The 21,906-nt window shown below is 39.7% G+C and overlaps 1 protein-coding gene across 1 annotated transcript in view; it reads right to left on the bottom strand.

Moving 5' to 3' along the window:
• LOC126249478 (protein phosphatase 1 regulatory subunit 37) overlaps window positions 1-21,120 on the bottom strand; it is a 268,363-nt gene extending 247,243 nt beyond the window's left edge. The window contains exon 1 of the mRNA XM_049951131.1: window positions 20,856-21,120. Within this exon, the coding sequence (XP_049807088.1) occupies window positions 20,856-21,021 (166 nt within the window). The 5' untranslated portion in view covers window positions 21,022-21,120. The remainder of the gene's footprint in view (window positions 1-20,855) is intronic.
• Between the last annotated feature and the right edge of the window lie 786 nt (window positions 21,121-21,906).

The following is a 21,906-nucleotide window of genomic DNA, read 5'->3' as shown; positions in this document are numbered from 1 at the left end:
TTCAGAAGAAACTGGACAATTTATTTAAGAGAAAGAGCCTCACAAATTGAGCAAGTCAATAATGCATTAGTGCACCTCTGGCCCTTGTGTAAGCAATTACTTGGCTTGGCATTCATTGATAGAGATGTTAGGTGTCTTACTGAGTGACAGCATGCCAGATTTCATTTGGCATGTTAGGTAGTCAAAATACCAAGCTGGTTGGAGGGCCCTGCCCACAATGCTCCAAATGTTCTCAATTGGGGAGAGATCTGGCAACCTTGCTGGCCAAGAAAGGGTTTGGCAAGCACAAAGGTATGTAGTACAAATTCTCACCGTGTGCAAGTGGGTGGTATATTTCTGAAATGCAACCCCAAGATGGCTTGGCATGAAGGGCAACACACACGGGGTGTAGAATATCATCGACACACAGCTGTACTATAAGGGGTGTGTGGATGAGAACCAATGGGGCCCTCCTATGAAAAGAAATGTCACCCCTGAACTTCACTCCTGTCAGGCTGTATGGTGGGTGACAGTCAGGTTGGTATCCCACTGCTGGCCATGGTGTCTTCAAATACACCTTTGTTGGTCACTGGGGCTCAATTCAAAGTGGGACTCATCACTGATGACAATTCTACTCCAATCAGTTCGATTCCAGGGCGAAGTTGTCCCTAACAGTGGTGGGAAACCAACTTAACTGTCACCTGCTATATGGCCCAACAACCAGGAGTGGAGATCTGGGGTATCATTTCTTTTCATAGCTGGACCCCTTCGGTTGCCATCTGCGGCACCCTTACAGCACAGCAGAATGTCAACAATATTCTAAACCACTTTTTTTTTCCCTGCATGGTAAGCCACCTGAGTTTACATTTCAGCAACATAATGCCCACCAGCACATGGCAAGAGCTTCTACTGCTTGTCTTTGTGCTTGCCAAATCCTACCTTGACCTGCAAGGTCATCTGATCTTTCCCCAATTGAGGAGGTTTGGAGCATTATAGACAGGGCCCTCTGAGAACGTTTGGAGCATTATGGACAGGGTCCTCCAACCAGCTCGGGTTTTGGTGGTCTAATGTGCCAACTGGACAGAATTTGGCACAATATCCCTCAGGAGTAAATCTAACAACTACATCGATCAATGCCAAGCGAAATAACTGCTTGTAAACAGGTTAGAGATGTACCAATGCATTACTGACTGACTCAATTTGTGGATCTTTCTCTTGAATAAATCGTCCAATTTTTCTGAAACTGTAATCATTTGCCTGTCTGTACAAGTACAGCATACCTATCAATATTCATCCCCTTAGGGTAACTCCTTTGTGGTGCAGTGGTGTTTTTTGAGTTTAGTAAGTCACTAGGTCTGGATGGAATCCCTATTTGGTTTTCCAAAAAATACCTTTCGGCCGTAGCCCCTTACTTACCTTGCATTTATAGCACATCTCTTGCTCAGCACAAAGCCCCAAGAGAATGGGAAAAAGTGCTGATAGCTCCTGTTAAAAGAATGGACCCACAGAATTACAGACAAATATCCACAATGCCTATTTGCTGCAGAATTATTAAACATATTCTCAGTTTGAATATAATAAATTTCCTTGTGATGCTTCTGTGAAAAGTTAGCAAAAGCATCACTCCTGAGAAACTCAGCTTGCCCTTTTCTCACATGATACCTTGTGAACCATGGAGATGTGGCAGTAACAGGCAGATTCTAGGGAAGTGTTCTCTACATACATAGATGATCTGATGGACATGATAAGCAGCAATCTGTGGCTATTTGCTGCGGCTGCTGCTGCTGCTGCTAATGCTGATGATGATGTGGTATATGGGATGGTGTTGTTGAGTCACTGTAGCAGGGTACATGAGAAATTGTAAAAAGTTTCTAGTTGATGTGATGAATAGCAACTTGCTCTTAATGTTGAAAAATGTACGTTAATGCGGATAAATACGAAAAACTACCGGGTAATGTTTGAATACAGTATTACAGGTGTAGTGCTTGACACAGTCACATCAATTAAATATCTAGGTGTAATGCTGCAAAGCAATATGACATGTAAAGAGCATGTTATGATGGTAGTAAGGAAGGTGAACTGTTGACTTCGGTTCATTGGGAGAACTTTCGGAATGAGGGGTTCATCTGTAAAGGGGATCACATACAGAACACAAAATGTGTTTGGGAGCCTCACCAGTTCCGATTAAAGGAAGACATTGAATCAATTCAGAGATGGGCTCCTAGATTTGTTACCAGTAGGTTTGATCAACACACAAGTATTACAGACATGCTTTGTGAACTCAAATGATACTCCCTGGAGAGAAGGCAACGTTCTTTTCACCAAACACTATTGAGAAAATTTGGAGATCAACATTAAAAATGAATTACAGAATGATTCCACTGCCGCCAATAAGAGAAATTAGGGCTCATTTGCAGGCATAGAGACAGTCTTTTTCCCTTTCTCTATTTGCAAGTGGAACAGGAAAGGAAATTAATGACTAGTGGTGGCCATACACCATATGGTGGCTGGTAGAGTATGTATGGAGATGTACGTGTAGATGTAGATGTGTCAACTTGATCACTGCTTTTTATCCATTGTGTCCTTGTACCCAAAACGAATGATCAACACATCGTGTGTTTGGTATTTTAGCAAGAGATAAACACACTATAAGATTTGCAGCATTTTTCTGCTGCACTACTCATTCAATCACATCACTTTCTCAGATTGCACACAATTTTTGAAATTAATACTGTAACTTAACATCCGTATTTAAACATCAAGGCACGATCATGGTAAATGTCTGAATAATAAAAGGTGGTCCCCAGCTTATAGCAACCTGCTACATGGTAAAATTGTGACATGTGTAAAAAATAGTTACATCTACAAAAGTACTCCACATGCCTGTACCACTACTAGTCATTTCCTTTCCTTTTCCATTGAAAAATAGAGAGAGGGAAAAACAACTATCTATATATCTCCATACAAGTCCTAATTTCTCTTACGTTCATGGTTCTTAAACAACATATACGTTGGTGGCAGTAGAATCTTTCTGCAGTCAGCTTCAAATGCTGGTTCTCTAAATTTTTTCAATAGCATTCCTTGGAAAGAACTTGGCTTTTCATCTGGGGATTCCCATTAGAGCTCCCAAAGCGCTTCTGTAATGCTTTCATGTCGTTCAGACCTACTCATAATGTCTTCCTTTAATCCGACCTGATGGAGATCCCAAACATTTGGGCAGTACTCAAGAACGGGTTACACTACTGTCCTGTATGCAGTCTCCTTTACAGATGAACCACACCTCTCTAAAATTCTTGCAATAAATGGAAGTTGACTGTTTGCCTTCCCCACTACAATCCTTACATGCTCGTTCTATTTCATGTATCGCTTTGCAGTGTTACACCTAGATATTTAACTGACATGACTTTATCAAGCACCACACTACTAATGTGGTTTTCAAACATTATGGATTTGTTTTTCCCACTAATCTGCAGTAACTTACATTTTCCTACATTTAGTGCTATCTGCCAATCGTCACAGCAACTAGAAATTTCGTCTAAGTCATATTGTGTCCTCCTACAATCACTCAATGACAACACATTTCTGCAGAGAGTGCACAGAATAACGTGGAGGGTACATGTGCAATTGACAGGGCACTCGTGGGGAGAGGGGTAGTGGTGGGGTTTGCAGCAGGAGCTGCAGGCGAAATACACAGTGCTGGAGGGGAAGTGCCATTCTAAACTGAAGCCTAAGCCCACATTTTTTGTAAATGTTAAGTGGGGCCCCTCCATGCCCGTACATGCATGGTGAACATTCAAAAAGATCTACTGTCACCTCTGCTTTGGTTAGTATCTAGAAAGAATTCCACTGAAAATACAACAACAACACTGATTTATTTTCACCTGGTTTTTTTGACCATTTGTAACTTTCAGAGAAGCATCATGGGTGGCAAATTTTGAGTAAAACCTTCACTTCTCTTGTTGCTGTGTTAAAATTTGCTTCTTTTGCCAAAACACAATTGAATTTACACAATGTCACCTCACTAACATGTGCAGACAACTGCAAGAGGATGTGGTTTATTAAGTGAGGAACTGGGAAGAATTAAGGTCAATAGCTTATGAAAAAGCACATCCTCAGTAAAAAAACTAAATACGTAACGTCTTCATTTATACTGTTCCAAAATCCTGCAACCTTTCTCATTTCACCAGCTATCGATGGCCCTTACAAATTACATTCTTTCATCAAAAAATGTCTGTAAGTACTGGAATAACATAGTAGATAATGAAGTTTTGCGTGATAACCATAGGGCAAAATATTCTCCTATTTGTGTGCTATATCTGGCAAACTCTCATTCCAATATCTCAAACCATTTATGAAATATAAGGAATTTTGTGGATATTTCATTCAGACTTTATTGATGGTGCATGTGATTGCAAATGAGTGTGCTACATCAGATCAATTTTCTTGAGACTGTTTACACAGATACCTCTACCCAAGCCCAAAGGAAAAACCAGTATCCCAGCTAAATTTCACATGCGACAATGTATTATGTAATATGCAGCAAAAGCAAAATCATAGCAACCCCTACTTTTCATTGCAAAGTTTTTTAAAAACTGATGCAGTGTCTTTCTTACACTATCAGCCAGAACATTATGACCACCTACCTAATAGCCAGTACGTCCATCTTTGGCATGGATAACAGTGACAACGCATCATGGCATGGAAGCAGTGAGGCCTTGGTAGATCGCTGGAGGGAGTTGGCACCACATCTGCACACGAGTCACCTGATTCCTGTAAATTCTGTGGAGGAGGGTGATGAGCTCTTGACACCATGTTCAATCACATCCCAGATGTGTTCGATCAGGTTCAGATCTGGCAAGTGGGAGAGCCAGTACAGCAGGGCCACCACATCAGTTGCAACTCACCACTTTGTTCCTCAAAACACTCCATCACACGCCTGGCTGATGACAAGGTGCATTATCTTGCTGAAAAATGCCACTGCTGACGGGAAACATGATCGTCATGAAGGTGTGTACATGGTCTGCAACCAGTGTCCGAGATACTCCTGGCCGCTGTGGTGCCCTGCATGAGCTCCACTGGACCTACGGATAACCACGTGAATGTTCCCCAGAGCATAATGGGGCCGCCACCAGCTTGTCTCCGTCCCGCAGTACAGGTGTCAAGGAGCTGTTTCCCAGGAAGACGGCAGATTCTCGCCCTCCCATTGACATGATGAAGTTATAGGGTTTCCCCAATCCATGCAATGCTCTACCACTGCACCAATGTTCAGTGCCGATGGTCACGAGCCGATTTCAGTGATAGTTGCTGATGATGTTGTGTTAACATCGGCACGTGCACGAGTTGTCGGCTGCAGAGGCCCATAGTTACGACTGATCATTGCACTGCATGTTCAGACACACTTGCACTCTGTCCAACATTAAAGTCAGATGTTAGTTCCACCACAGTTCACCGCCTCTCCTGTTTCACCAGTCAGCCCAACCTACAACATCTGTAATGAGGGGTGGCTGCCCAAGCCCACAAAGTCTGGACGTGGTTTCACCTTGGTTTCGCCACGTGTTGAAGACATTCACAAAAGCACTCCTCGAACACTCAAGAAGTTGTGCAGTTTCTGAAATATTCATGCTGAGCCTCTGGGCCATCACAACCGGCCCTCAGTCAAACTCAGATAGATCACACGCCTTCCCCATTCTACACACAGACAGTACGCTAACTGATACTACATGAATATTGTGTGTGTGTGTGTGTGTGTGTGTGTGTGTGTGTGTGTGTGTGTGTGTGTGTGTGTGTGGAGAGAGAGAGAGAGAGGTAAGGCTAGAAGTAGCACAATTTTATTTACCGAATAGTTTCTGTAAAATTGTTTGAGAAAGACTGCAGGGCGTGTGTCTCAATTTTGCCATCACAGCACATCACTAACCAGCCAAAAGAAGGCAAACAGTGTCGAGCTCCCCTTACAAACAAACTAAAGAACTCGCAAAGCGCTTTGTACAAAAATTAGTCACCGCACACTGGCCACATAATCCTATGCAGAACCTACACCAAAGCATCATAGCACACAGCCACAGACGGCTGCTCACCCCGTCTGCCAGATAGTTTATGTATACAGAAAATAAGAGCACTCCTACCACATTTCCCTGGGGTACCCCTGTCGATATCCTTGGGTCTGATGAACACTCCCCACTAAGGACAACATACTGAGTTACTTAAGAAGTCTTCAAGCCACTCACCTATCTGGGAAGCTATTCCATATGCTCCAACCTTCATTAACTCTCTGCAGTGGGCACAGTGTACAATACTTTTTGGAACTCTAGGAATATGGTATCTACATGTTGCCTTTCATCCATTGTCCACAGGATATTGTGTGAGAAAAGGAGAAGCAAGACTCATGCTTTCTAAAACAGTGCTGATTCATTGAAACAAACTTTTCCATCTCAAGGAAATTTATTACATTCGAACTAAGAATATGTTCAAGGAGTCTGCCGCAAACAGATGTTAAGGATATTGGTCTGTAATTTTGTGGGTCCATTCTTTTACCCTTTTTATATACAAGAGTCAGCTGTGCTTTTTTCCAGTCACTTGGAACTTTGTGCTGGGTGAAACATTCGCGATAAATGCAAGTTAGATAAGTAACCAATGCTTTAGAGCACTCTTTGTAAAACCAAACTGGGTTTGCATTCGGGCCTAGCGACATACCTGTTTTCAACTCTTTCAGTTGTTTCTCTACAGTAGGGATGCCTATTACTACAACATCCATACAGAAGTCTGTGCAGTGGTCAAATGATGATATGTCTGTACAATTCTCCTGTGTGAACAATTTCTTACAATCAAAATTTAAAACTTCAGCTTTCCTTTTACTACCTTTTACTATCACACCAGACTGGTCAACGAGTGACTGGATAGAAGCCTTATATCTGCTTAGCGATTTTATATACGACCAGAATTTTCTCATGTTCTCGGCAATATCTTTCGCTACCATATCACAATGGTAGTTGCTTTATGCTTTGTACATCAATCTTCCTACAGACACATGAATTTCTATTAACTTTTGCCTGTCATCATTTGTGGGTTCTTTTTTGAACCATAGTACAGTAGTCTTTGCTTCCCCAGCATTTTCTGAATTTTGGTGTTAAATCATGGTATGTCTTAATCCACTTATTCAGCAATACTTCTCCAGAGCACGATTTACAATCTGTTTAAACATTGCCCATAATTCCTCTACTTCCATCATACTAGAACTAAATGATACCCCATTCACTAAGTGGGTGCTAACAACTGCTTATCTGCTTTTTCTAGCATAAATACCCTTCTAACCTTCTTGATGGAGTTAATTAATTTTAGTAACCATCACTGCTATAATGACATCATGACCACCAATCCCAGTCTCAACACTGGCTCCATTGATAAGGTCAAGCCTATGTGTAGCTACAAGGCCTAAAATATTTCCACTGTGTGAGGGCTGCGAAACTAGCTGCTCAAGACAGTTTTTGGAAAATGTGTTTAAAAGTACTTTGCAAGCCTGACTGTCCATACATAAGACACACAACACACACACCCCTCGCTTAACGAGCATCTCCCATAACATGCAATTTTGCATAACGAGCAAAACAAATTGTAAACAAACGACTCACTTAATGAGCGATGTTTCGCATGACGAGTGACAACAATTTAGTGGTGTGATGTCACTGGCCGTTCACATGTGGCAGGGGAACATTTAACAATACGAACACCTTTCATTGTCAGCAGCAGCTTATGAACAATGTCTTTAGTACATACTGCAGTCTGGGTTTGGCGCTATTTCTGCTACAATCTTAGTGCAGCTTGACATCACACATTTTTCTAACCTTATGTTCACACAGTGTTTTTTTGTGTGTAAATTTTAATAACTTTTGTAGAAGTGTCCCTGAAAGATAAAGCCGCAAGAAGACGACCATAAGAGAAAGAAAATGACCTCAGAAAGGAAACATAAAATCATTGGAAAACACGGATAAGGTACAAGCATTGCTGATTTAGTGTGCACATACAATCAGTCTACATCAACTATTTGCACTATCTAAACAATAGTTTCGTATTCTGGATGATGCTGAAAGATTGCTCCTTATATGGATAAATGAAAAGCAATTGCAAGGCGACACTATTAACGAGGTCATTTGTGAGGAGCTGAGAACGATTTTCGCCAGCCTCTTTAAGAAGAAGCCAGGATCAGCAACAGCCAGGAAAGCGTTTCAGGGAAGCCATGGGTGGTTCGAGAAGTTTAAGAGAAGAACCGGCACCCACAGTGTGTGAGACACGGCAAAGCAACCAGCTCTGATACAAAGGCAGCACAGAATTTCATCAGCAACTACAAGATGTTCACAGATTCTGTGGGTTATCTGCTACAACAGGTTTTTAATTGTGATGAGATGGGTCTATTCTGGAAATTATGCCGAAGCGTATCCTTATAACAGCAGAGGAGAATACATTGCCTGGTCACCAGCCAATGAAAGATGTCTCACACTGCTATTCTGCGCCAATGCAAGCGACGATTTGAAAATTAAACCACTTCTTGTTTACCATTCAGAAACCCCACGAACCTTCAAGAAGTTTTAAGTCCAGCAGAACAGGTTAAATGTGATGTGGAGGTCCAACACCAAGGCTTGGGTGACACATTATCTTTTTTGTGATTGGATCAATGAAGTGTTTGGTCCTTTGGTGAAAAAAATATTTGCTTGAGATGGATCTGCCACTCCATTTCTTGCTTGTTATGGACAATGCTCCTACCCATTCTCCAGGCCAACAAGACTACCTCCTTGAAGAATTTCAATTCATCATGATCCAATTTCTGCCTCCCAACTCCACTCAGTTACTCCAGTTTACGGGCCAGCAGATTATTTCTAACTTTAAGAAGCTCTACACTAAAGCATTCTTAGGGCATTGCTTTGAGTTGACTGAAGCTACCAGTCTTACTCTCAGAAAGTTTTGGAAATATCACTTCAACATTGTTGCCTGCATCAAGATGACCAAAAAGACATGGGAAGGGGTAACCAAGAGAACTCTCGCTTCAGCCTGGAAGAAGCTTTGGCCGGAACGCATCATCAAACGTTACTCTGAGGCATTTGAGTCAGTACCTATGCAGCCTGTAGTCAATGAGATTCTGTCTGTGGCCAAGCCCAACCAACAGACATTGTCAGTGATAGCGTGAGCCCCAACTTGTAGACAACTGCACCCTGCATGCTTGATAGCCGCATGCAAGGCCTCCGGCACACATACTGAGTTTACATTGGCTTCCTTTCTGGTACTGAATGCTAGGTCAACTAAGACGTTCCACAATGCACCTAATGCTGGAGCTCCTGATACCTAGCAAAGCCCTGCTCCCATGTGCCTGCTTGGACTCTGCTGAGGGAACAGCCACCTGTCCACTCAAGATTAACAAGCAAGGCGAGATGGCCAGTCTCCACATTGACTCTCCACCTCGAGAGATGCAAACACGTTAAAGCCCACCATTCACTGTGCCGTGAGTTCCCATACCCTACATCAGGTACACTAGGAGATGCCTCAGTAGCAGAGCCAGGGGGTGAAACGAGTGACACCTGAGATGTCCCACGTGATGCCCAGATTCTCCACCACGATTACATCCTGAGGCAGCATCCTGAAGATGGTTGACCACTGACCAAAGTACATTCAGCTGTTCAGAAACTGTGGCCAGCTGCTCCTGCGCCTGTACACACCATTACAGACAGAAACCTAGATATGCAACCTGACTGATGTGTCACCAACGGAGGCTGATGTCTTAATGGGCTGTGTCACTAGTTGTTCAGAAGAAATGACAACTTTGCTACAGACTGCCTTACTCTACACTCTACCAAGTGAGCTGACACAGTGGTTAGCACACTGGAGCTGCATTCGGAAAGATGACAGTTCAAACCTGTGTCCAGCCATCCTGATTTAGGTTTTCCGAGATTTCCCTAAATCACTTCAAGGTAAATGCCGGGATGGTTCCTTTGAAACGGCACAAGCGACTTCCTTCCCCATCCTTCCCATATTCGATGGAAGCGATGACCTCGCTGTTTGGTCCCCTCCGCCAAATCAACCAAACTACTCTACACTTAACAGTTACTAAAAGGTGAGATTATGCCTTTCAAATACTAAAACACGCATGAAATTTACGAAATAAACTACTGAGAAAACACAGCAAAAACTAAATGCATAAAATATCATACAATGAAAACATAAAAACTAGAACAACAATAGCTACAGATTATTATGATCAAATTCAATTCTGGGTACTGTCAGACACTGGAGTGACGACTTACTCGCACCTAATCACCTCTTAACAAATTTCTTTCAGAAGCTTGTAGATCAGACAGACGAAGTCAGATTGCTAGGTGAACATTGTAGTATAAATTATTCACCACTCTCTACCGAAAAATGTTCACAAAGGCATGTAGACTCTTCCTTCTGTGTGACACGATTTTTCTAGAAAAATGAGTTCCCAAGAACTCTACCACAATGTAACCCTTCATTTATAATTATTGACAATGCCCTGCAGGGAATACAAAGAAGCACAGCATGTGTGTGTGTTTGGGAAGGTATACTACTGATGTGTGCTTAACTGCAAGTTAAAAATTGCCTTCTGCTAGTGCAAGAGATATTTATTTAAACATCTTTCCTTCTCCATTGTTATTTAGGGTAGCCCCATCTTCACACTGTCTGTAACCAGGACTGTTTTCTATAGTTAGCAGCAATGTGGTCATGCAGTAGGGTGTCAGTACTGTATCTTACACAAGAATTTAGGGCGAGATCTAGGCACTGGTAGCTGTCAATATTTAGACTATGTAAAACATCACAATAATCTAAGAATGGTAAAACTAACCCCTGAACAATTTTCCTTTTAATATTTCTGGAAAAAAAGACTTTTTTGCACTTTGTCAAACATGAAGTGACATACATGCCTTCTGCGATTTTTACCCTCCACGCTGCCCTCCAGTACCAAATTGGTGAGCCCTTGATGCCTCAGAACATGTCCTACCAACCAATCCCTTCTTCTAGTTAAGTTGTGCCACAAACTTCTCTTCTCCCCAATTCTATTCAATACCTCCTCATTAGTTATGTGATCCACCCATCTAATCTTCAGCATTCTTCTGTAGCACCACATTTCGAAAGCTTCTATTCTCTTCTTGTCCAAACTATTTATTGTCCATGTTTCACTTCCATACATGGCTCCACTCCATACAAATACTTTCAGAAATGACTTCCTGACACTTAAATCTATACTCGATGTTAACAAATTTCTCTTCTTCAGAAACGCTTTCCTTGCCATTGCCAGTCTACATTTTATATCCTCTCTACTTCGACCATCGTCAGTTATTTTGCTCCCCAAATAGCAAAACTCCTTTACTATTTTCATTTCCTAATCTAATACCCTCAGCATCACCCGACTTAATTCGACTACATTCCATTATCCTCGTTTTGCTTTTGTTGATGCTCATCTTATATCATCCTTTCAAGACACTGTCCATTCCGTTCAACTGCTCTTCCAAGTCCTTTGCTGTCTCTGACAGAATTACAACGTCATCGGCAAACCTCAAAGTTTGTATTTCTTCTCCATGGATTTTAATACCTACTCCGAACTTTTGTTTTGTTTCCTTTACTGCTTGCTCAATATACAGATTGAATAACATCAGGGAGAGGCTCCAACCCTGTCTCACTCCCTTCCCAACCACTGCTTCCCTTTCATACCCCTCGACTCTTATAACTGCCATCTGGTTTCTGTACAAATTGTAAATAGCCTGTCGCTCCCTGTATTTTACCCCTGCCACCTTCAGAATTTGAAAGAGAGTATTCCAGTCAACATTGTCAAAAGCTCTCTCTAAGTCTACAAATGCTACAAACGTAGGTTTGCCTTTCCTTAATCTTTCTTCTAAGATAAGTCGTAGGGTCAGTATTGCCTCACGTGTTCCAACATTTCTACGGAATCCAAACCGATCTTCCCCGAGGTCAGCTTCTACCAGTTTTTCCATTCGTATGTAAAGAATTCGTGTTAGTATTTTGCAGCTGTGACTTATTAAACTGATAGTTCAGTAATTTTCACATATGTCAACACGTGCTTTCTTTGGGATTGGAATTGTTATATTCTTCTTGAAGTCTGAGGGAATTCCACCTGTCTCATACATCTTGCTCACCAGATGGTAGAGTTTTGTTAGGCCTGGCTCTCCCAAGGCTGTCAGTAGTTCTAATGGAATGTTGTCTACTCCCGGGGCCTTGTTTCGACCTAGGTCACGTTAAGTTGCAGACAGGCACAATTAGATGACACTTACATATAAGCTTTCGGCCACAGCCTTTGTCAGACAAATAAAGAGAAGCACACGACATTCATTCACATAAGCAAGCACATCTAATGCACACGGCTGCCAACACCGGCTGCTCCAACCGTGGAAAGGAAGCAGTCCACACCTCATGCACACATGGCCGCCAACTCTGGTAGCTCAGCATTCTGGTCCAAGCTGTCAGAGTTGGTGGTCATGTGTGTGTGAGTTGGTGTGTTTTTCTTTTTCTGATGAAGGCTGTGGCCATAAGCTTTATGTGTAAGTGTCTTCCAATTGTGCCTGTCTGCAACTTTATGTGTCATTTTTATTGTAAGTAGCAATCTATCTTTTCTTACATTATTGATATTCCAACCTGGAGTTTCCATTATTTGAGGAACTGAAATGGATTTCTGTATAATTTAGCACAACAGGTGGGAAGGATTTATCCCCAGATATGAATTGATGAGTAGTTGTTGCACTATTTAGACTGCTTTCAATTTAGTGTGGTTCAACTTCACTCCTACATTGTTCACCAGTCATAAGAAGCTTGGGGATCTTCATTAACAGAGTATATAGCTGTCATCAGATTTTCTTACTGAAGATCGTCCAGGTACAGAGAGTAATCAGAGCCTGGGATTACAGAAGAAATACAATTAACATAAGGGGCCGTCTGATGGCAGTTAAGTTCTTGTATTGTGCCTTTCTGCCATTCAGCACTGCTGGGAACCTGTAGGACAGGAATCACACCATATCTGAGCTGTGACATAATTGTGACAAAGTATTTGGTAAGTAATTATTATTACTTGTTTCAATTTGCTGTAAACATGCTTTATAAATTTTATAAAGTAAACCCACTTCCCTACTTTACAAATCACCATTACTGTTGAACCAGTGTGTGGTTACAAAATTTTACTAACAGAGGTACAAAACTGGGTGGTAGGTGGAAAAGGTTGGCTACATTTGATCTAAGCAAATACCCACAATAACCAAATGACATACTTTTCAAGAATGTGAAAAATGTAGAAACGAAAACATCACTGACACCAACTACATAACATACATCATCACACTTCCATATACTGATGGCAATTGTTGTTCACTAGAACCAAAACTTAAATGAGGCTCTACACGATTCATGACAAGCTTGTTAATTTCAAACATGTACATCACATGAATGTTCAACAATTATTCGGAGACAGTAGGGCCTATGGTTAAGACACTGTGCATCACTTTAACACTTACTTTCAAATTTCTAACTGCAGACAATCCAACTCAAGAAAAGAAAGCAATCCTTCCTTTCCCTTTGACATACATCCCAGTAGTTGCTTCAACCAGACTTCATACACCATAAGTGACAATTCCTTACATTGTATAGTGGTCTTCAGTCTAAGAACTAGTTCAATGCAGATGTTCATGGATGTCGAACCTGTGCAAGCCTCTTCATAGCTACTGTATCCAACATCCATTTGGACTTGCTTGCTGTGTTCAAACTTGTTTGGAATTTACAATTTTCACCTGTTACACATCCTTTCATTATCAAATCTATTATTCCCTGATGCTTCAAGACATTTCCAATCAACCAGGCTCTCACTCTTTTTTTTTTTTTAGTGAAGTTGTATCATAAATTTCTGTTCTACCCAATTTGATTCAGTACTTCTTCATTAGTTATCTTACCTGACCCTCTACTCTTCAGCATTCATGTGTAACATCACATTTACAATGTTGCTGTTATTCTCTTGTTTATTCACTTCCACATAAGGATACTCTCCGCACAAATACTACCAGGAGTGAATTTTAAGCATTTTAATTTACCAGTTTGGTGTGGGATCGAAACCACAACATTTACTTAACTGTTGAACATAGTCAACTTATGACTGTCAAAAAGTTTTGCCGTAACAGAGATTTTGAACAGTCTTCCTTTTCAAGCATACATCACAAATACAAATATACAAACAGACATAAATACAACAGCTACTTCTAACGAGTATGAATGGTAACCAGGTCACTCAATGAACTGATACCAGTACATACAAAACCATGCCACAACCAAAATAGTAACTTGGGTTATCCAACTTGGCAGCTGGTTTACAAAATTCACACTAACAAAAATATTAGGAAGATGACAATTTGTGTGTGTGTGTGTGTGTGTGTGTGTGTGTGTGTGTGTGTGTGTGTGTGGGCGCGCGCGCGCAATTCATCACCTTATTACATTAAAATCCAGGGGTATATAACTTGTGACAGACTCCTAAGGAAGAAGAGAGTTTAACATTCCACTGAAGGGTAAAGGAGGAAAAGAACTGCATAGCTTAATGTCCCATCAATCATTTGATCATTAGAGATGGAGGACACGATGAGAATCATGAAGAAATATACCAAAAGAAATTGGCCACATCCTTTTCACATGAACCATCCCAGCACATGCATTAAATGATTTAGGGAACAAAAGAAAACCGGCAGCTGGATGACTAGATGGAGATTTTAAATTCCATCCCTCTAAATGGGAGTCCAGTGTCTTACCATTGTGTGAGCCCCATGGAAACACCCCATTGATAATGAAGTAATTACAGAGGCAACAAAAGCTTTGATTGTACAAGGAGGCAGAGGGAAGTTGGTCATAGCCTTTCACAGGAACATGCCAGCATTTATCATTCGCGATTTATAGAAACAACAGAAATTTGGAGTCTGACAAGCCTTTGAAGTCAGTACCTCCCAAATGAGAGTTCAGTCCCTTACGCAGTGCCACTGCAATGTGTGATACACTTTAACATCTTCACTGACTGTGTCAACCAAAGTTTGAGGTACCACCCACTTGCTTTGACCTGAGACTTAACTGTGTTGTGTGACATGAAAGTGACGTTTGTAATGGATAGTGTTGGCAGAGGGCACGTTGGAGTATATGCTGGCACTCATGTATGAGATGTTTATGTTTCTAAATTGTTTGTGAGCTGTGACAGTGATTCATTGGACTTCTTGAGTGCTATTTGTGAGAATAATATTGAAAGTATTTGTGGCACTTTATTAACGAGTTATTTTGATGTTGCCAGTTGTTTTCGGATTTGGCATTACTATATTTGTGTGCTGTGACTTTTTACGGTTGGAGATTTAATTTTGTGTTTCATTTTTTGCCATTTATGACTATGACATCCAAGTTCATCAAGGGGGATGACATGCTGACCACTATTACATTCTTACAGTAACTAAGTTTTGTGAAGTATATGAAGTATAACATTTGCAGAGAAGGGACAAAATTGTCCAAAGTTGCTATAGTATCTCAGACTAGGGACCAGTACATGCAGCATTGTCTGTGAGAACATATGGTGCTGTATCTGGAGGGGGTCCTGGTTTAAGGAGTCTAGGCTGGCCATTCGAGGATGTTGTTGACAACATACTATTTTTGCAGCCACTAGATGTCAGATAACTTTGATTGGCAAGTTGTTTTATTTTTGTATTATAGTACGCAGTGGCACGGGAGTTAATGTGCATAATTGTGTGTTTCTTGTATACCGAAATTGGTGCTAATGCAATTTTTTAATGAATTTTTGGGTTGTGTTGATAGCTGTTGGTAATTATGTTGGATTACTATTGGTAGTTATCATGAAGTTTATTTTACCTACAGTGGTAAGGTTACATTTTTGATATTAGTTAGATGGGCGAGTTCTGGTTTTGGGGCACAGCATACTTCATTACAGATATACAGATCAAGTGAAATTTCCAGCACCTATCTTTGGTATCTTTGTGTAGATTCATGATATCATGGACTTCATTTGAGCTACATAGATCAAATGCGATGTCCAGCACCAATTCTTTTCAGTTTTCTTTTTATTGTGATTTGTTGAGTGCTGAGGATTTCGTATGCTTGATTTTTGCATTAGTATTTGTTTTGGCATGTATTAATTATTATGACTGTCACACATTCAGTTTGTCCTCTCCCAAAACTCCTTAATCCCTGCAGTTGTCCCAGCAGTTTTGGGTTATTTCTGCAATTAAATACTTTTCACACTATGTGAGTCTGTCTACATATACAATGAGTGAGACCAGGGTTGCCATGTTTGAAATACGGGTGTCTGCCATCTTGATGACATCAAGGGTCGTACGGCAATCTTCGGCTTTGCCCACTGACTCCCATTAGTGTTAAATCCAGCGCTTTGTATCTAGTATTATAAACTGCCACTGCTTTAAAACCTTTTTTAATATATAACAAGTGGTATCTTAAGCATGTGTCTCTCTCAGTTATCAATTGGCAATCCCGTTTTGTATCTGTTTATGAACTGCTGAGCTGTCATCTACAAATATCAAAAAATCACTGATAGTGACTACCTTCTTACTTGTATTTCATGGATAAGTGTTTGCAGTGCTCACCATAAGGTCTCTTGGAAAGGCAAGATGTGACATAACTGGTTTTAAATGTGGTCGCCAAGATAATAGAAGAGATAAAATGTGTTTCAATGCTATCAAATTAAACTAATTTCTCACATCATGAATTACCAACAACCTCAGCAGAATAATATATTTAAAAACAAACAAAAGAGTGGTGATAACTTGCAATGGTTAATCCAGCTCTTCACTCATCCTCAGAAGTCAACCTAACCATAATCTTAGGTTACACTATATATTCCAAGAAGTGGCTGAGAGCAACAAAATAAACTCTGAAGAATATAAAATGCACTTAATGTCGTTGGTAAAAACAAACCATCCATTTTCTCACCTTACAGTTGTCACCTGAAACTATCAAACCAAAAGAATGCTGAAAGTTTTACTTAGTAATTCAACCAATACAGTCAAAGGACATTATTCTGACTGGGGTGAAATCATGTATAGGGTTCCCCAAGGCTCAATCTTAGGACCAACATTGTTACTCATATATGTAAAAGATATTCTGCCTTATACACAACAAGCAAAATTGGCATTTTTGCTGACAACAGAAGTATTTTAATCAATCCCAGCACACATACAGAAACAGAGGAAATGGCAAAAATTGTTCGTAAAAGTATCAGTGAAAGTTTTGCTGTGAATAGTCTCACCCTCAGTTTTAAAAACAAACAACATGTTCAGTTCCGCACCAGTGATAAGGGAAATACATTGTGGGGAAATAATAAATATGGTGGGAGCTTCAAAATTCTTTGTGTCAATATTGATCAGAATTTAAACTGGAAAAAGCACATTTTGGAGCTCCTAAATCAACATATTTCAACCAAACTTTCCCTTAGAATCATTGCAAATTTTGAGGAGAGAGAAATTAGTAAGCTGACATATTTCGCATATTTTCCTCCAATAATGTCATATGGAATAATGTTCTATGAAAACTCATCTTTAAGAAAGGAACTCTTCAGTGCTCAAAACAGTGCTGTGAGAATAATATGTGGTGCTACACCATGATCATCTTTCAGACATCTGGTTAAGGAATTTGGTATTATGACTACTGCTTCACAGTATATTTATTCACTCAGGAAGTTTGTTCTAAATAATCCACTGCAGTACAAAAGTAACAATGATGTACATAATTACAATTCCAGGAAGAAAAATTATATTCATTACTCCACATTAATGTTTTCTTCAGCACAAAAAGGAGTGCACAATGTTGCAACTAAAATAACTGTTAACTTACCCTGTGATGCAAAATGTCTGACAGACAGTAAAGTAAAATTAAAACTGAATAAGTTTCTCATTGACAAAACTACTGAATCATACAACATGTTCTATTACTGTAATGTGTAAAAGGTTTCTTCTCCCCACATTCTTTGGCTTCACCGACTGACAATAAATCTGTGAATATATGCACCAGAAGGTGACGTGACAGCAGCCATCAACATTACGTCACTAGTCAAGGCTGACCCAGAATTATTAACTCTGATATGTATTAAAAAAAAAAACAAAGCTTATAAATGTTCAGCATTTAGCCATATTTACAAATTAATTTGTAACGTGAAGATAAAATGACTTCTTCCACATCATTACAGTTTATTGAGCAAATGATCCATTGACCAAGAAACTCACTCCTACCACTGGCTATGCAAAACACTCATTACGAGCATAAATATAGTAGAAGTAAAGCATTCATTCTTACAGTGGCTCTATTTGCCACTTCAGACTATCTCCATGGGCCCTCAATCATATTACACCATGTAAGTAGCTGTATCCCTTGAATAGCACACATGTGACCTATCCATAGCAACACTACAAACCACCACTTTACAAGCATGAATTTAGACACTCTGGTTGGTTTCAAACTAGTGTCCACACTATGAATGGTGATGGAGAGTGACAGCTGTGTACAGATGACCATGTGTGGGGCTGTCTTTTTTTAAACATTTCCACTAATCTCTTGAAAGAAGTGAAATAGTTTTCTAACCTAGGCAGCACACAAAGTTATTGACATAATCTGTAGAGCAACAATGGCTTGCTCTTAACTGCATCCTGGATGTCCTCCTCTACTTCACAGAACAGCACACATCAGATTCCATTCTAAACGTCTACAACAATGTCTTCTGTCAGCTTTGTAGCAGCTCTAAAAGGGACCAAAGTTCTAATAGAACATGAGAATTATGTTTTACTAACTAAAATTCACTTTCAATGACAAATGCTGCACCAAACTTAATAATGATAGGCAGATTTTTAACCAGCTTGACAAGTAATTTCTACAGTGAAAAACAACCAAGAGGCGTAGTGTTGCCAGTGACAGAGAAATTGTTCCCAAAATGGTTTGTATACAATAGTTCTGTAATTAAGGAACAGTGCAGAAAGTTTCCTCAAGTTGCTATGGAGAATGCTGTAACGGTTCCACTAATAAGACCATGGCCGGTTTCCAGCTCTATCCTCATATATTCCTAACCTACTTTGTAGTTGTTTTAAGTACAGTGCACATGCACATATTATTATGTGTTTAACATGTGCTATACTGTTCTGTCAAATGGTCAAACAATAAATAAAAAGTGTTTTACATATGGTTAGTTGCAGTGTGGACTTTCACCCCCCTTGCATTAACTTTCTTACAATGGTGAGATAGCAAGAAAGTACTCCAACAGACAGGAAAGGGCAAAGAAGGTCCTGTGCTACCAAAATCAACTTTCAAAAGATTTTTCGAAAGTAACAAAGGAATCACAAAATTTCATCTACAGGTCACAAAACATCATATAGCTGCAATTGCTATCCACGAATTAAGTTTATGATCAGATGAATAGTGTTAAATTTGTGTAATGATAATGCAACACCACTGAAGAAAGTTTCAAAGTGAAGACAAATCATAGGTTCATTATAAGATTCACCTACACAGCAATAATAAGTCAACTTTTGCAGGGGTATACATTACAGTTACTGTATGTCAATCACTGTCTGCTTTAAAGATGTGTGGCCATCTATGCAAAAATCAGTAGTCTTCCAGCTTACAGACATGGTACTTTATGATATACCTAATTTTTATACAACAAAGTACAGTAACACCAATTACCGGATGTCATAAGGCCATACTTCGAAATAATCCTATTGAAACCAACTTTTTTTTTAATGTAGCTACATCTGAGTTAATAGATATAGTATGAATATTTCTCGTTATAAGAACAGTTTGTTGCACAGTTCATGAAGGAACATTGCATTAATAACAATATTACAATCTAAAATCTTAAAGTTGGCCCCAACATGCAGAAAGCTTAAGTTTACAGTATTATATCACGAAACAGTCAATGTATCGACTGATAAATGGAACAATGTATAATGGAGCATCTCATTATCTGAATCTGGCTAAATTCTTCTCTCACTAGTATAGAGTGATTTTGCATCAGATGCTATTTAATTTTACTGGTATCTGTCCCTTTCTTATCTCCCCCCCCCCCTCCGCGTAGACACAAACACAAATGTATACAAACAAGCATTCGGAAATTAACCGGAATAATATATCAAATAGGACACAGAAAAAAAAATTAAACGCAATTACACAATTTGATGAAACAATGAAAGCATACCATTAAGGCACAACCTCGTTAAAACTGCTCTTATATATTCACTTACAAAAAAAAAAAAAAAAAAATCGGCAAAATTGTTTTCATAATAAACTGTGCATTATTAAAAACATTTAAAACTATAGAGTATGGCACCAGTGATTCCAAACTGTGTAACACATTAAATATTGGTGACAACGGGCCTAAGTCTACGTGGGCGGGACGATCATATGGCACAGTAACAAAAGACAACAAGCATGAAGGTAAAATACTGACACAGAAAACATTACGGATAAAGTTACGACACTAGGAGAAAACTATCTGATTCGAATATGTATAATGTCTGGCTGATACTGATAAAGTAGCGATAAATAAAGCAACTAAATAAAGTTGTCTTAATTGGTTGCTTTACTACAGAGAGAGGCTAAGACAAGCAGCACAACACATACCGATTTTACGGAAAGATTTATTCATTGTTAACAAAGAGAAATATTATTCTGTGAATCCACAATCACTGACCCTCACACAATGTTACAGTTTTTATTTCCATTTCCTTCTGATGCTGGTAAACTAAATATCTATTTCAGACGCAAATCGACGTATGCAACAAGTACTGGCAAGACTATTTACCTGATGTACGGATAGAATTAATAAGCATTACGCTTACCATATTGCCATGGATTTGGCGGTTCTAAATAACCGGTGATCAGTTGGTTTTCCTCAGCCGGGAAAGACACTGAAAATGAATATCTACGACTGCTCTTTGAATTCCGAACGCATGAAGTTATTCTCTCGGCAGCTTCTTGCTGATCATCTTTTGAAGGATCACTCATGTTAAATTACAGTTACATCCGTATACGTGCGGTTTCGGATGTAATCAGGAACTAAACTTGTCAAAAACGCAAGCCACTAAACTCAAATCACAACACTGCCGCCATGTTGTCCAAAACTCATGTTAAAAACATAAATAGTAATATCCAACGATACATAAACAAATAACGAACTGACGCCAAAGTTTTGTATCGAAAACGAAGAGTTTCTACTATTTCAGAAACATGGAGCGTTTCAGCTATTAAAAACGCCGGTTTTTTTCCTATCCACTGTGATCTGTCGTTGCTTCTATACTGCGCTAGCTAAAAGTGATGCTTTTTGAATTTCTTTTTTAAGTAAATACAGTTTCCCTGCAGCATCACATCAAGCCCGAATAACGTGGCAGTTCACAGCTTCGACGCGTATTCATTAAGTCTGACGCTTGAAGCCCATTTCTGCTGATGATTTTAGATAGTTTTTTTTTTCAAAATGGCTCTACTACAACGCTTAGAGGCTTAACTTTTAATGAGGTCAACATCAACTACGGGGATTATAAGTAACGCCACGGCGTCCTGAAATAGCTGGAGAAGGACCTGATGAAGACCAATGACTACTGACTTCTTTTTCTGTGAGAGATTGACAAGAGTAGAAGAACTGTGAGAAGTTAAGTATTTATGAAATAAGTAGTTCGACAAATGTCTGATTTAGTTCTTATTTAATAAGCAAAATGTAGCCTCCAGCAAGTTCGTAAAATATTTCAAGTGCTTCACCAAAATTCTTTATCATAATGACCGGTTTCGAGGGTTGGCCTATTACTGTTTACTTTGATTCTGTGGCATTGTTATAATAATAATAATTCTTAGAATGAAATTTTCACTCTACAGCGGAACGTGCGCTGATACGAAAGT

Source organism: Schistocerca nitens, chromosome 3 (genome assembly GCF_023898315.1).
Source record: "Schistocerca nitens isolate TAMUIC-IGC-003100 chromosome 3, iqSchNite1.1, whole genome shotgun sequence".
In the NCBI taxonomy this organism is placed as follows: domain Eukaryota; kingdom Metazoa; phylum Arthropoda; class Insecta; order Orthoptera; family Acrididae; genus Schistocerca; species Schistocerca nitens.
Note: the sequence above shows the minus strand (reverse complement) of the source record. Positions and strands in the feature narration are given on the sequence as shown.